General features: G+C 43.0%; 1 protein-coding gene across 3 annotated transcripts in view; it reads right to left on the bottom strand.

The window, feature by feature from the left end:
- The window catches only part of LOC311237553 (synaptic vesicle 2-related protein-like), a 39,912-nt gene extending 32,355 nt beyond the window's left edge, over positions 1 to 7,557 (bottom strand). For all 3 annotated transcript variants that reach the window (XM_084325499.1, XM_084325501.1, XM_084325500.1), the window contains exons 1-4: positions 7,467 to 7,557; positions 5,310 to 5,455; positions 1,549 to 1,634; positions 1,140 to 1,238 (exon numbers count right to left, since the gene is read on the bottom strand). In XM_084325499.1, coding sequence (XP_084181625.1) covers positions 1,140 to 1,238; positions 1,549 to 1,634; positions 5,310 to 5,455; positions 7,467 to 7,528 — 393 coding nt within the window. In that variant the 5' untranslated portion in view covers positions 7,529 to 7,557. The remainder of the gene's footprint in view (positions 1 to 1,139; positions 1,239 to 1,548; positions 1,635 to 5,309; positions 5,456 to 7,466) is intronic.
- Positions 7,558 to 16,922: the final 9,365 nt, after the last annotated feature.

Raw genomic sequence — 16,922 nt, 5'->3', positions numbered from 1 at the left:
AATCAATGTCACTTTGCTATGTGGGATGATACTGTACATTACTGGAACACATTATCCACAAACTGAAATATGATTAGGGGGACGACACAGAAAAGCAGGAATTAATCTGGAAAAGTATGAAAACAGGGATCTCTATTTAGAAATGTTAGAAGTTAACAGGTATCTCTATTTAGAAATTAACAGGGATCTCTATTTTGAAATGTTAGAAGTTAACAGGGATCTCCATTTAGAAATGTTGGAAGTTAACAGGGATCTCCATTTAAACATTTAGGAAGTTAACAGGGATCTCCATTTAGAAATGGATTTTATCTTGGGATTTTTGTTGATAACTCATTAACCTGGAACACCCATGTAGACAGCCTGTGTAGCAGACTACAACAACGACTACACTTTCTACGCCACCTTAGAGTTCATGGTGTAGATCAAAAATGTATGTTACTTTTTTACCAGTCTATTAGAGAGTCTCAAAGTAACCTGTCTGTACAACTAAAGTCCAAACTGGTCCGTCTGATGCAGACTGCATGGAAGATCATAGGAGTGAAAGGTCACCCATAGAATTGTCTCGGACCCCTCCCATGTTTTACATGCCGAGTATGAGCTACTGCCCTCTGGGAGGAGGTTTAGAGTTCCACACTCTAGACTAAACAGGTTTAAAAATTCCTTTATTCCGTTTTCAGTAAAACTTTTAAATAGTGCCAGATAAATGGCCAGCAATTATCGAATAATTGATATTTGGACGTAATATTATCGATATTCGATAATCGATATTTTGTCATACTATATATGTGGTGTTGCCAGACATCCTGCTGTGCAGGTACTTTTTTGTATATTTTATATTGTTTATCTTCTTTGTTTGGAGTCAGTTGCATCATGTCTGTATGTATGTGTTTGTGGCTGCAGTGTGGGTGTAAGCCCAAGACACATTTCCCAGCTGATGGGACAATAAAGTGACTCTTGACTTGAAATGTTGGAAGTTAACAGGGATTTCCATTTTTAAATAGTGTTGTTTGTGAGCCACAACCTGTGAAAGAGAATTGTGATAGAATATCGTATGACAAATAATGTGTGCATTTAATAGCAAACTGACATAATTGAATACCAAACTGTGATTTTATGTCTGCATGAACAGAGTGACTGACCGATGTGATGAGGGCCACTTGGTAGCTAGGAAGCCTCCACTCACAGTGTAGCTGAGGAGCCAGGACACTGAGAATCATCATCTCCATTGCATCCGCCATCTAGAGAGACACACAGATAGACATACAGGTAAGCAGGCAGGCAGACAGATTGATAGACAGACAGACAGACAGACAGACAGACAGACAGACAGACAGACAGACAGACAGACAGACAGACAGACAGACAGACAGACAGACAGACAGACAGACAGACAGACAGACAGACAGACAGACAGACAGACAGACAGACAGACAGACAGACATGCAGGCAAGCAGGCAGGCAGGGGGAGGGGCAGACAGACAGAGAAACAGACAGACTTAATTGGTCACATGATCAATTTACCAGAAGCACCTGAATGCACCATCTTACCCAGGCCAGCCCAGTGAGCATAGATAACTTCCACTGGAACCTTCCAAACCCAATGGCCTCCATAGCGTCCTCCACCGTATAGAAGTCTAGAGAGAAAGTCACATGTTGATAAGAAAAAACATCCAAACATGTCTAATTGATGCAAAAGATTTATTGATTTATTAATTGTATTAATTCTCGTCCTATTAGATCTAAGCGCAGCGTTTGACACGTTCGACCATGATATCCTAATAAATAGTCTAGAAAAGTTAGTTGGTCTTTCTGACTATGTATTAAACTGGTTCAGAACATAATCAAATCAAAGGGAGAAAATATTACGTCAGGCTTGGAGATCATTCTTCTGAGAAACATGACACCTACTTCGGAGTTCCACAGGGGAGCTGCCTTGGTCCATTATTATTCACACTATACATGCTGCCACTCAGAGACATCATTAGAAAACACAATATATGTGTTCATAGTTATGCAGATGACACACAATTGTACATCTCCGCTGAACCAAATTATCACACAGCTATTAACTCCATTTCCGCCTGTCTCTTAGTAATAAACAAATGGATGACGAACAACTACCTAAAATTAAATGAGGGCAAAACTGAAATCCTACTAGTCGGTCCTATAACAAAAAGAGAAATGTTACAGAGCAATATGGGGCAACTTACTCCTTGGATCAAACCAGAAGTTACAAGTCTTGGTGTTATAATAGACTCAGACCTAAGCTTTAAATCACACATCAACAAGGTGACAAAAAAATGTCCACCTTAGAAACATAGCTAAGGTACAGCCGTTTATAAATCAAAAAGACGCTGAAAAACTGATCCAAACCACAGAACGACTCCAACTCATTCAAAACTCGGCAGCTAGGCTACTAACTAGAACCAGGAGGAGAGACCACATCAGTCCAGTATTAGCTAACCTATACTGGCTTCCGGTAACATTTAGAATCGATTTCAAGGTCCTCCTCCTTATACAAGGCACTAAATGGAACAGGACCAAGCTACATTGCAAATTCTCTAGTCAACTATGTGCCTTCTATAGAACAGTGCGATCATCTACTACTGGTCTTTTGAAGGTTCCAAACCACAGCCTAAAGAGAATCGGGGATGCAGCCTTTGCAAACTATGCACCAAAGTTATAGAACACACTACCTATGGACATTAGGGAAGATAGATCTCTTAATATTTTAAAAAATAAGCTAAAAACGTACCTCTTCACGATAGCCTTCTAATACACTCTGCTGTTGATTGTACTGTAGCACTATTTTACTCTGTCCATTCTATTGCATACTTTTACTATCTATTCTATTCTACTATTTTATTGCACTGTATTATTTTACTCTGTCTATTACAGGTTCAAAACTGTCAGGTATTAAACTGTGTGGGTATCAAACAAGAGACTGTCAGGCTTTAAAACTGTGTAGGACCCAGGCCTAGAACTGCACCATGAGAGAGGGAACTGTGCCCTGAGAGGGAGGTTTGCCCTGGGTGGGAGGTTCAAAGTGTCAAAGTGGGTATAAAACAGGTGGGAAGACTGTCAAGTTTTAAACTGTGGATACCAAACAGAGAAGGCAAAGACGACTTTGAACTGTTGAACAGTAATCCAGAACTATTTTATTGCACTGTAAAAATTATTTTTTTATCTATTCTATTCTACTATTTTATTGCACTGCACTATTGCACTATTTTACTCTCTCTATTTTATTTTACTCTTTTTATTATTGTCTATTTAAAACTGAATCAAACCATAAACAAGGTGGCCTGTTGGGATGTTAGATCCTAATGTGAAAAACTGTGATTTTATATGTCTGCACTTTATGTTCTCATTTTATGCCTGTCTTTTTTCTGTTGTGAAGCACTTTGAGCTGCAGTTTCTGTATGAAAGGTGCTATACAAATAAAGTGTATTATTATTATTATTGAAAATGTATTCAAATAATGTGCTGCAAGCGATCGAAAACTGCAAAACAGAAAAGTGCAGCAAAGGGAACCGCTCCCGCCTACCTCCGGTCAATGGTCTCTAACTACACACCCTCAAGACCCCTACTCTCTGCATCTTCTGGCCGCCTCAGACCTACTCCTATCCAAGCTCCGGGAGGGTCATCAAAGAGAAGTCGCCTATTCTCAGTCCTTGCCCCACAATGGTGGAATGAACTACCCACCCCAGTTAGGACAGCCAAAACCCGTCCAATCTTTCGCCGTCGACTAAAGACGCACTTCTTCAACCATTATCTGAATTAAAAAGAAAAAAGAAAAAAATATCTAACCCTAACTAACCTTACTGTCATGCACTTCTCCTAATAAACTAACCTACACTGTAGCACTCAACACTTTGATAAACATTGTTACTCAGCTGATAGAGGTGCCCTTCCTGATGACTTGTCGTACAGAACTTGTAAGTCGCTTTGGATAAAAGCGTCAGCTAAATGACTAAATGTAAATGAGTAGGAAAATGGCCCTTTGACCAGCATCAGTTCCAAAACCTTTGACCAGCATCAGTTCCAAAACCTTTGACCAGCATCAGTTCCGAAACCTTTAAAAAATATATATATATATTCTATTTCTTTTTGGGCTTTCTGTATTTTTCACCCATCCTAATTTAGTCGTTATACCAATTCCCTTCCTGGTCGTTGTGTGCATTGCCCCACTGTCGGCTTGGGAAGGGTGTAGAACTACCTCCGATACATGTGGAGTCGCCAACCACTTCTTTTCACCTGACAGCGAGGCGTTTTACTCGGGGAACGTAACACGTGCGGAGGTTCCCGCTATTTCCCCCAGATCCCATCCCTGCTGAACAGGCGCCCAACCAGTAGGAGTCGCAGTTTACAACGACCAGGACACACAGAGTATATGTGGTGGTAGGCAAGTGCTCCGAAACCTTTGACCAGCATCAGTTCCAAAACTTGTTGACACATTAAGAAGTTGCAACAACAGTATAGGTACACAGTCTATACACTATTATCACAGTCAGACAGTAGGTACACAGTCTATACTCTATAATCACAGTCAGACAGTAGATACAGTCTACACTATTATCACAGTCAGACAGTAGATACAGTCTACACACTATTATCACAGTCAGACAGTAGATACAGTCTACACTATTATCACAGTCAGACAGTAGGTACACAGTCTACACACTATTATCACAGTCAGACAGTAGATACACAGTATATACTATATAATCATAGTCAGACAGTAGATACAGTCTAGACTCTATAATCACAGTCAGACAGTAGATACACAGTATATACTCTATAATCACAGTCAGACAGTAGGTGTGCTCCCCCACTTCCTTAGGGTCTTAGGGCCCATTCTAGGGATGTTCCGACACCGATACCAGTAGCGGTATCGGGTCCAATATTGTGCTTATGTACTCGTACTTGTAGAACTGCTCCTACCATTTAAATTTTGATTTTGAAATAACATTATCAATGTCCATCCATTCTTTGTTCCAGGGCCCAGTGCCCACCCTTGGCCCTCCTCGTCAAAAAGCTTGCGTGTACTAGAGCCTCGATATCAAGGTAGAAATGTAGAGAAACAGGGATACTCCCAGAATCAGGATTAGATACAATAACTGAAAAATTATTATAATTAAACAGGATTCTTAACGTTTTGAATAATCTGTCAAATGCTTTTGGTCCTTATGGATTTTCTTGTAGCCATACTAACTACCATAACTGAACAACTCTCATTACCAGCACTGAAGTTATTTCATATTAGCTTTCTCCAAATTCCCTGCAAAACTTGCTAACGATCCACAAACCTTGGGTCCTGTTAGCCTGTGGCGTGGGTGGGATGACGAGGTCAGGGGTCGTCCCGGGTGCTGTAGTGCAGATCTCATAGTCGGTCGCTTGGTCCTCATCGGCGAAGCCCAGAATGTCCCCTCCATCCCCTCTGAAGGTCACCACGCTGAGAACAATGCGTTATTATTATCATCAATCTGGTTTTACTGGGATCAATAGCAACTAGATGCACCAACATCTACTTTATCGTTGGCATTACTGAGTATTAAAGACAGAATTTCAAACTACACTCCTGCCGTTTCCCTTGACCAACTGATACCGGCATGCAGTGATGGGGAGTGGTTTCATTAAATGTCAATTAAACTAGTAGTTTACCTATATTTTGCAGTAGCTTGCTGGTAGGTCAACTACATTTTAAGATGTTAGTAGTGAAAGGAACAACCGAATGCAAACATGTAAACTTGGATTTTATGCTTTAATGTTAATTTAAACTATTCTTGTCTGACTCGCTTACTCTGACGGTAAGCACATTTCCCATGATGTTGGCGTGTTCCTTTAATAACATTTTGAGGTGGAGTTAACTACTAGAACTTACTCCTCTTGAGTGAAACCCCTCTGACCAACCCCACCCTCTCCCTGTCATTCAAGAGATGCACAGCTCCACTGTGATGCTAATGTATGGTTTAAAGAAAAAGTAGCAGTTCAAGTTTGAATTTAACATCTGCATAAAATCCAGTTTTACAAGTTTACATGTTTGCATTTTCTTCTGTCAATATTTTACCCCTGATATGGTTATTTGGTGTTGGTTCATGTCTGACTGGCAGACAGCTGTTAAAGTGAGGATTACACACACAGTGTGCACTTAGTTTTCTTGAGTGATATTTTTTTGCAATCGTGTCGCTTAATTTAGTGTTATTCTGTATGTTAAAATGTTGTATTACATTGCAGATATTATTATAAAGTAGTTTGAACTACTTTTACCTAAGTAGCTTTAGTTAACCAAACTATATTTCTCTTGGGAGTAGCTTTTCTGTAGTTCAGTGTGAAGTAATTGGTAGCTTGGAAAACTATGCCTTTCATTTCAGAGTAGCTTCCCCATCACCGATGACATTACAACTGGGTGCCCAGGGCACCTGTCTGCGGCAGCCCACTGCTCCTAAGTCGTTATGGTGGGTCAAATGCAGATTAATAACTTCCCCATGGGGATTGACAAAGTGTTGTATATCAGGGAAGTTCTCCTACACTGACACCCTGTTTTATCCTGATATAGGTCAGTTATCCGACACCATAGCCTATCTGTGCAAGGCAAATACACGGGACATACATTTTCAAAGCTTGTGATAAGATGAACCTGAGGGGAAATAAAAGGTAAAGTCAGGTAACTGGGTAAACCCCCAGTGTTGCAGAGTAGTTACCTACATGTAGCCTAGTTCAATTAGTAGTTTAATACACACCCTCAAGCTGGGTTTGCCTACCCTGGTAAATAAATCAAACACACACACACCCTTTACTCATTGTCACTTCAGTTGTACCTCTGTGTAAGATTCCAGACTCAGATAATGATAATAAAGTACTGTAGTTTTAGTTTAGTTGTAGTTTTAGGGTAGGCAAGATTTAGTTGAACTTATTTTCATTGTGAAGTAGCTAGTAGTTTAGTAAACTACAGTTTCAGAGTAGTTTCCACTAACACTGCAACCCACTGCAACAGGGGGACCCTGATGTAAACAAGAAGAAAGTCTTTCTCTGGTCTGCATCCCCTTAACAATTGTGTGTATTGAGCTGTACTGTATTGTACCCATTCTGCAATCTGTTAATAAAGTTTTCAATCAATCAATCAATCAATCAATCAATCAATCAATCAATCCTTTCACTCTTTTTGATAATAAAAAAATTCTTTGGCTGCTTAGAAATTAGCTGGTGAGATCCTGATGTTTAAACTCAAACAGCTCAATTACACAAATTACCAAAGAGACACATCCAGTCGCCCGGAATGGTCTCCATCTATTACCGTACGTCTGTCAACAGGTATCCCCTCCGTTACAAACAAATAGGTTACCGGTCAATCAATCAATCAATCCTCTTGAGCAACCAAACACCAAACAACACCAAATCCAGCCCACAGACAAACACATACAACCGTGACAGCTATCCAGATGAATAAGATGTATGTCCAGTACCTGATTGCAGGGTCTCTCCACTGCTTATAACCGACTGTGGTGTTTTTCCCCCAGTTATGCATGTCAGACTGAGTGAGGTCAGTCCTGGGGATTCAGAGTTGTAGGTTTGCCGAGTGGTTGAACCTGCTATGGTTGATTCCATCTCACATTACAGCCAGACACCCAATCAGAACAATAGCAGGGCGTATTAGGTGAGTACGTGGACAGGTAAACAAACACGACCAAAGAAGTAGCTACAGGGAGGCGTCGCACAAGCAGGATGCACCCAATAGAAATGATTTGACTTGAACTCAAGCAAACGAATCACGTGTGTTTACATTTTTGTTTCCTCCCCCGTGACGTGAGAGTACGGAGCCGCGGATTAATAGAGAGAAACGTAAATTCGTTCTCACGATTTAATTGTATAATGATGGCAGTGCACACTGCACAGGGCCCAGTCACTCATTCCAGTCACCACCTGTCCAGGTACTTGCCCTTGGTTGTAGATTGATTGATTGATTGATTGAAAAGTTTATTAACAGATTGCAGAATGGGTACAGTACAGTACAGCTCAATACATACAATTGTTAAGAGGATGCAGACCTGAGAAAGACTTTCGTCTTGTTTCCATCAGGGTCCCCCATTTTCAATTCATCATATGACACACATGACATACAGATAGACAGTACTGCTACATCTATCTCTAGCAGGAGCACTCATTCAAGGGTACTACGACTATGCTTGCACCTCATGGTACCAAAGCACCTCAAAGGCACTAAAAAACAAATTACAAACATCTCAAAACAAGCTAGTCAGACTACTACTTGACCTGACTCCTAGAACCCACCTCACCCCTGCCCACTTTGACAACCTAGGATGGCTTAGAGTAGACGACAGAGTACAGCAACTTGCAATGGGCCTGGTCTACAAGATACACTACGCGACCAAGGTACCCATGTACATGTCAAAATACTTCCCAAAGGTCAGTGAATACCACGATCACAACACCAGAGGGAGCTCCACAAATCATGTAAAACCCAGATTCGGCTCAAACAAGGGACTAAACACGTTTCGCAATTATGCCACATCAATGTGGAACGCCCTGCCTAAAGCTGTAAAGGAATGTGAATCACTACCCACCTTCAAAAACACTCTCAAAAAACACCTACGTGAGACTGCAATTCGAAACTGGCCCCTACAAATGTCCTAACCTAGTTGTACAGTAAATGACCAAGTAAGGCTTTGTCAACATTCCAATGTACAGTGTAAAATGTGTATGTGTCCCCTACCCAACCCCCCCCCCCCCCCCCCCCCACCTCCAATGTACAGCCCTCACCCAACCCACCCAACCCCACCCCACCAACCTCCTCCAATGTACAGTTTCTACGCCAAATGTATATACACTCCTTTTCTGGACACTTTTGTATCACAAACAGTACTGTATTTGCAAATCTGATATGTCATAAATGTATAGATGTAGCAGTACTGTCTATCTGTATGTCATGTATGTCATATATGTTATGATGAATTGAAAATGGGGGACCCTGGTGGAAACAAGACGAAAGTCTTTCTCTGGTCTGCATCCCCTTAACAATTGTATGTATTGAGATGTACTGTACTGTACCCATTCTGCAATCTGTTAATAAACTTTTCAATCAATCAATCAATACATTTATGACATACCAGATTTTAAAATACAGTACTGTTTGTGATACTAAAAAAATCCAGAGGAAGAGTATATACATTTGACATAGAAACTGTGCATTGGGGGAGGTTGGGTAGGTGGGGTGGGGCTGTACATTGGAGGTGGGGGGGGGGGACACTGTACATAGGAATACTGACATACATTTGACATGGAAACTGTACATTGGAGGAGGTTGTGTAGGTGGGGTGGGGTTGGGTGGGGCTGTACATTGGAATACTGACAAAGCCATGCTTGGTCTTTATTGTACAACTGGGTTAGGACATTTGTAGGGGCCAGTTTTGAATTGCAGTCTCCCGTAGGTGTTCTTTGAGAGTGTTTTTGAAGGTGGGTAGTGATTTACATTCCTTTACAGCTTTGGGTAGGGCGTTCCACATTGTTGTGGCATAATTGCGAAACGTGTTTAGTCCCTTGTTTGAGCCGAATCTGGGTTTTACATGATTTGTGGAGCTCCCTCTGGTGTTGTGATCGTGGTATTCACTGACCTTTGGGAAGTATTTTGTTTACATCAGGGTCCCCCATTTTCAATTCATCAGGACATATATGACATACATGACATACAGATAGTCAGTACTGCTACATCTATACATTTATGACATACCAGATTTGCAAATACAGTACTGTTTGTGATACAGAAGGAGTCAAGAACAGGGAGTATATACATTTGACGTAGAAACTGTACATTGGAGGAGGTTGGGTGGGGGGGGTTGGGTACATTGGGATATTGACAACCATACTGGGTAATTTACATTGGAGGTGGTTGGGGGGGGGCACACTGTATAAACAAGCAAAACTGTACATTGAGGGGGGGGGGGAGGAGACACTGTACAAACAAACAAAATTGTACATTGGACTATTGACAAAACCATACTAGGTAAATTACTGTACATTGGAGGGGGTTGGGTTAGGATATTTACAGGGGCCAGTGTTGAATTGCAGTCTCCCGTAGGTGTCCCTTGAGAGAGGTTTTGAAAGTGGGTAGTGATCCACATTCCTTTACAGCTTTGGGTAGGGCGTTCCACATTGATGTGGCATAATTGCGAAACGTGTTTAGTCCCTTATTTGAGCCGAATCTGGGTTTAACATGATTTGTGGAGCTCCCTCTGGTGTTGTGATCGTGGTATTCACTGACCTTTGGGAAGTATTTTGACATGTACATGGGTACCTTGGTCGCGTAGTGTATCTTGTAGACCAGGCCCATTGCAAGTTGCTGTACTCTGTCGATATATGTGGATATTGAGAGCTTTGGTGAACATTGGTGTTTTTAGAAGTTTCAAATGTTTCTTATAGATCTAATTTATTAAATCATCCTGCAAGAGGGAGGGGGGATTAACTGTCATTATTTCAGGAACTATATAGTACCACTTTACTATGGTTATATTCTTACTGCGCAAAAACAAAACAATAGTGATCAACGACGAATGTATGTCACTATCATTGCATCTCAATTAATAAATGATGGTTAGTTTACCTATTTATGATATCAGTCACCATGTGTTCTATATAGTAGAGGTTTATTAAAGAGATAATTGGCTTCATGGGGTTACATCATGGTACATTATTTTATTTTATAGAGGCACATTTTGCGCACCCACATATTCCACCCTATCCAGTCCACCGTGTGTGAAGATGCACACAACTCATTCAACAACACCATCCCATAAATTAAGAAGAGCTATGCGCCAGATGTACTAAGCTAATTCATGCATTAACCTGGGACATTTAATTACTCTGATATAATTAGCATTGTTTTAACTAGCCCTAATATGCCTTAATAACATGGAGTCAGGGCAGACGGTTTTGATTGAATTGATTGAAAACTTTATTAACAGATTGCAGAATGGGTACAATACAGTACAGCTCAATACACACAATTGTTAAGGGGATGCAGACCAGAGAAAGACTTTCGTCTTGTTTACATCAGGGTCCCCCATTTTCAATTCATCAGGACATATATGACATACATGACATACAGATAGTCAGTACTGCTACATCTATACATTTATGACATACCAGATTTGCAAATACAGTACTGTTTGTGATACAGAAGGAGTCAAGAAAAGGGAGTATATACATTTGACGTAGAAACTGTACATTGGAGGAGGTTGGGTGGGGGGGGTTGGGTACATTGGGATATTGACAACCATACTGGGTAATTTACATTGGAGGTGGTTGGGGGGGGGGGGGGCACACTGTATAAACAAGCAAAACTGTACATTGAGGGGGGGGGGGGGAGGAGACACTGTACAAACAAACAAAGTTGTACATTGGACTATTGACAAAACCATACTAGGTAAATTACTGTACATTGGAGGGGGTTGGGTTAGGATATTTACAGGGGCCAGTGTTGAATTGCAGTCTCCCGTAGGTGTCCCTTGAGAGAGGTTTTGAAAGTGGGTAGTGATCCACATTCCTTTACAGCTTTGGGTAGGGCGTTCCACATTGATGTGGCATAATTGCGAAACGTGTTTAGTCCCTTATTTGAGCCGAATCTGGGTTTAACATGATTTGTGGAGCTCCCTCTGGTGTTGTGATCGTGGTATTCACTGACCTTTGGGAAGTATTTTGACATGTACATGGGTACCTTGGTCGTGTAGTGTATCTTGTAGACCAGGCCCATTGCAAGTTGCTGTACTCTGTCGTCTACTCTAAGCCATCCTAGGTTGTCAAAGTGGGCAGGGGTGAGGTGGGTTCTAGGAGTAAGGTCAAGCAGTAGTCTGACCAGTTTGTTTTGAGATGTTTGTAATTTTGTTTTTAGCGCCTTTGAGGTGCTTTGGTACCATGAGGTGCAAGCATAGTCGTAGTACCCCTGAATGAGTGCTCCTGCCAGAGTCTTCAGGGTATTCTTGTTTACCAGAGAGGAGATCCGGTACAAGAATTGAGTTCGTTGGTTGACTTTTTTTTATTACATTGAATGCCATTTTGTCACAGGAGAGATTAGCCTCTAGGATGGAACCCAGGTAGGTAATTTCATCTTTCCTTGTGACAATATTGTCACCCACTGTAACTGAGAAGCCGTCGGTCTTGCTGAGTTTGTTATTTGAACCGAAGAGAATGGACTCTGTTTTGCCCATGTGTAATGATAGTTTGTTATCAGCGAGCCATATGCAGATTCTGCCTAGTTCCGAGCTGAGGGTTTTTTCAACCTGTAACTTGTTCTTGTCAGAGACCAGCAGGGCTGAGTCGTCCGCAAACAGGAACAAGTTGCAGTCACAAGCTGACGACATGTCATTTGCATAAATTAGGAACAGTAGCGGTCCTAGTATGCTTCCTTGTGGAACACCACAGCTCACTGTGAGGGGGGGGGATAGGGTACCGTTTACCTCCACCATCTGTTCCCTCCCCTCAAGGTAGGATTGCATCCAGCTCACTGATAGACTATCAAAACCAATTGCTTTTAGCTTGTCAATCAGAATGGAGTGATTGACCGTGTCAAAGGCCTTTTGTAGGTCCAGCATGACCATGCCGCAGTATTTGCCTGCGTCCACCTCTTGTTTGATGTGGTCATTCAAATAGAGAAGGCATGTGTCAGTGGAGTGGGATGTTCTGAAGCCAGATTGGAATTCGTAGATTAGATCTTTTTCCGCTAGGTACTTTTCGACCTGTTCGTAGACTATTTTTTCCATGACTTTCGAGATGGAGGTGAGAATAGAAACAGGGCGGTAGTTGCCTGGGTCTAATTTGCTGCCCTTTTTGTGCAGAGGGGTCACCCTCGCAATTTTGAAGTCCTTGGGGACGTGTCCCTGTTTTATGGAGAGGTTTATTATGTGTGTGATGATTGGGGTGATGGCGGCTGCTGAGTCTCTGAGGAATTTGGAGGGGATGTTGTCATGGCCAGTGGCCTTGTTAGGTTGGAGGGCGCTCAGTTTATTGAGTACCTCATCTGTTGTTACCATTTCCAGCTTGAAGTCGTCCTTGCGGACGCCTAGGTTTTTGTAGTAAGCTACTATGTGTTCTACCCCATAAAGCCCTGAGTGGGAGGGTAGTTTGTTTACCAGTGTTGTGGCTATGTTTGTGAAGAAAATGTTTAAGTAATTGGCTACATCCAGCTTGTCTGTGATGAGCGTGTTGTCCGTTTTTATGTTTATGTTTGAGAATCTGGTTTTAAGTTTTTTACTGCATCCTAGTTGATTATTGAGTAATTTCCAAAGTTCACGTGGTTTGTTTTTGTTTTCCTCAGTTTTGTCATTGATGAAATTCTTTTTTGCAGTTTTGATCATGGAGTTTACGTCGTTTCTTAGTCTGTTTCTTTCTAGTTTGAGTTCAGTCACGTGGGCTTGGGGTTCACTGCTCGTGCTTTTAGTAAGCTTTGACTGACTTTTACGAAACTCCGAGCATTTTTTGTCTCTGGTTTTCATAGCGGCCAGTATTTCGGAGTGCATCCACGGCTCAGCGCGATTTTTTACCCTGGTGGTTCTTAGGGGGGCCATGTCGTTTAGTATTGTTGAGAATTTGGTTTTGAAACCAAGCCATGTTTCTTCAACCAGTGTACCATTGAGTTCATCTGACCAGTCCAGACTCTCCAGTTCAAGGTTGAAGGCCTCGCTAGAGTAGGTTTTGAGGTCTCTAGATGTGACTGTTTTGTGGCAGCCAGCCTTTTGTTTTAGTTTTTTGCGGGTACAGAATATCATATAATGATCACTTAACCCGCATGCTATAACCCCTTTATTGGAGATCTTGGACTTGTCGGAGGTCAGAATGAGGTCAATGGTAGTCTGAGTTGATTCACATACACGTGTGGGTTGGGTGATTAGCTGGCTGAGGCCGTGCAGATCACAAAACCTACTGAATGACTTGAAGACGGGTGCATCTTTTCGTTGCATATCCGTGTTCCAGTCTCCAATAAGAATTTAGTCTACATCCTCAACTCCAGCTAAACACCCATCCAGTGTATCATAAAAGCCACTATGATCTGGCGGCCTGTAGACTGTGCCAACCAGTAGGGATTTCGCCCTTTCGAATAGGATTTCCACCCATACAGTTTCAATTGATTTATGATTCAGGTCATTTCTGTTGATGAATTTGGTGTCTTTGTGTATGTACATACAGACACCACCTCCATGTTTGTTCCTATCATTCCTGATTATTGAGTAGTTCTCAATCTCTATCTCTGGATCTTTTACAGAATCGTCAAGCTTAGTTTCTGAGAAGCACAGTATGTTTGCCTTACCATTTATGAATAATTGTTTGATTTCATCCAATTTGTTTTTTAAGCTGTTAATGTTAATGTGAAAAATGTTCAGTCCATTGGCGTTGGTTATTTCATTGATGTTGGCAGGTTCGAAGTATTGTTCGTTTGTGATCTGTTCCTCTGTGTGGGGCTGGGGGGCTTTGTTGTTGTGGGTGGGAAGGGGGGAGGGGGGGGAGGGTCCCGCGCCGTGCTGGAACAACAAAGAAGGGGGGAGGGGGGGGTCGGGTCCCGCGCCGTGCTGGAACAACAAAGGACTCGTTCCTGGATGTTTTCGTTGTTAGCTCTGCTAGCTAGCCGGCTATCGGGCGTCGAGATGTTTAAATCCCGCGTCGAGTTGGTCGTCATGGTTTCGACCCTCGGTTCACCTCCTCTCGTCTCTGCCTCACGTGTGCTCGTCTGCTGCAGCGTCATTGGGGGAGCGTCGCCGCCCGCGCTGTGGATGTAGCCACAGGTTGCGTTGTCGATGCTGTTGGTCGCGATTGGAACCTCCATCGCTTCTTGCGTTGCCAGACCAAGTCTTCTAGCCTGAGTTCTGGTCAAAACCGGGCCTGGGTTTAAATGAATGTCTCCCGAAAGTAGCAGAACCAGGATGATCATGGTCCTACGGTCCAATCTGCCAGTCGGGGGTACGTTTTTCCGTACCGGGCTCGCTGTTAGTAGCGTGTGTATAGCCGCTGTTCCGACGTCTATGTGTTTCTTTTCCGAGCCATTGAGAAGGTAGAAGTCACTGTGGGTCTCGTTAAATCCGTTTTCACTTCTCTCCACTTCTGTTTGATGTTGCTTCATTGATGAATTGAGGTATAAGTCCGTAATCCATATTAGCAGGAGTAGAAAATGTCCACAAAACCTTGTTGATTTGGTTGTTTGGAGAGAGCTCTCAGTAATGCGACTGCTCATGACTGCGCCGGACGGGTCATACGGGTTAGTACAAACTATGACTGTTGGTAACTTGGTATAAACTATTAAGTTGATCAGACTGAGGTTTTTCGACAAACTGTGTGCCACGTGACGTTACGCATGGTGGGCAGACTGTGTTCAATGTATGTTCAATTTGGTGAAGAATTTATGTCAGTTCGATTTTATAGGTTAGTCTTACAGTGAATGCAATTAGAAGCTAATTTCCATCAATGCATAAAATAATGTGGATGGATGCATGTGTCTGTCAAAGACTCCGGTATTCATAATAGACATTGGAATACGTTTCATAAGACTTTCAGACAATTTCCCTTAGGAGGACGGACACTAGGGGGTGCTGCGAGACAGTTAGACTGGTGGTCCGAAGAAAGACGGCAGGTGTACTGAAACACACGAAGAAGCGAGGTGCACGCCCCTTCCTGCGACGGCCGTGAACGGGATGAGGCGCGTGTGAAGGGGCTCTCCCGAGTGAGAAGCTAAAGGCTAACAACGTGGCCGAACAATAGTAGAATATTTGCGAGTTAGAACACCAGTATAGGCATCGAGGCGTCGGGTTAGAGGAACGACGGTCGCCAACCTACGGGAGAAGACTGCTGGAGTTGACGTATTATAAGTATAGGTCGGTAGCCGCACCGGCTACTAGTTAACACCAAGTATTGTGAGTTAGCCTTTGTAGCTTAGCTCGTCAAGTCCCGCAGGCTACAGCAAAGAGAAGGACATTTCGCCGGGGCGCTACTGGACGTCGCCTGCAGCTACGGAGACCACCAACTGACTGTCTGCAACACCTCTGGCGGGGGTGTACCAGGTGACGGTCGCTAGAGGCCATTTTGAATTCACCGTCAAATAAGCACAGACTTTATGAACCCGCGTGCTGGAGCCAGACACGGCTAGACTATTCATTGGGACTTGTGACATTGTATAAGTGCGACTTCAGTGCCGTGTCTGTGAACTGAAGTAATAACGTGCTGGTTAAAGGTACACCCCGCGCCGTTCCTCCCTGTTGGATTACAAAACCCTTTTATTTGTTCATGCTCGAGAGAGTGAAGGGGTCATACCGTTTGCGGCCACTACGTTCCCAAGCCACGACAGGGCGCTTCAACGTGGGGTTTTGTTATTTTGGTACAGCCGGCTTAGGTATAGTGACTTTTCCTTTTAAAGTGTGTGGGCCCCACTTAAGTTTGGTTTATTTCAATTGTGTTATGGTACCAGTGTTGTCAGAATGGAAAGTGTGTAGGGCGGCTAGGTGGTGTAGTGGGCAAGGCACTTGCCACCAACGCAGGAGACGCTGGGTTCGAGCCCAGCTCTCGGTGTTGCTACCAGCTTGGCTGGTCGTTCATACTAACACAATTGGCAGTGTTAGGGGTGGGAAAGCTGTTGGGGTGGGTCCTGGTCGTTGTAAACAGCGACTCCTACAGTTCGGTCGGGGCGCCTGCTCAGCGAGGAAAGGATCTAAGGGGGGTAGTGTGATCCTTCCACACGTTACACCCTCTCAGTGAGAGTCCGCGCTGCCAGGTGAAAAGAAGCGGTTGATTGGCTACACATGTGGTCTCGGTTGACTGAGTACGTTCTTCAGGATATCCATGATATATCCCACAGCCTCCACTCTCCCAGACCGACTGTAGGGGGTAGGTGCGCAGCGACCAGGAAGGGGATTGGGAATTGGCATAAC

Source organism: Notolepis coatsorum, assembly GCF_963971535.1.
Source record: "Notolepis coatsorum genome assembly, chromosome: 11".
In the NCBI taxonomy this organism is placed as follows: domain Eukaryota; kingdom Metazoa; phylum Chordata; class Actinopteri; order Aulopiformes; family Paralepididae; genus Notolepis; species Notolepis coatsorum.
Note: the sequence above shows the minus strand (reverse complement) of the source record. Positions and strands in the feature narration are given on the sequence as shown.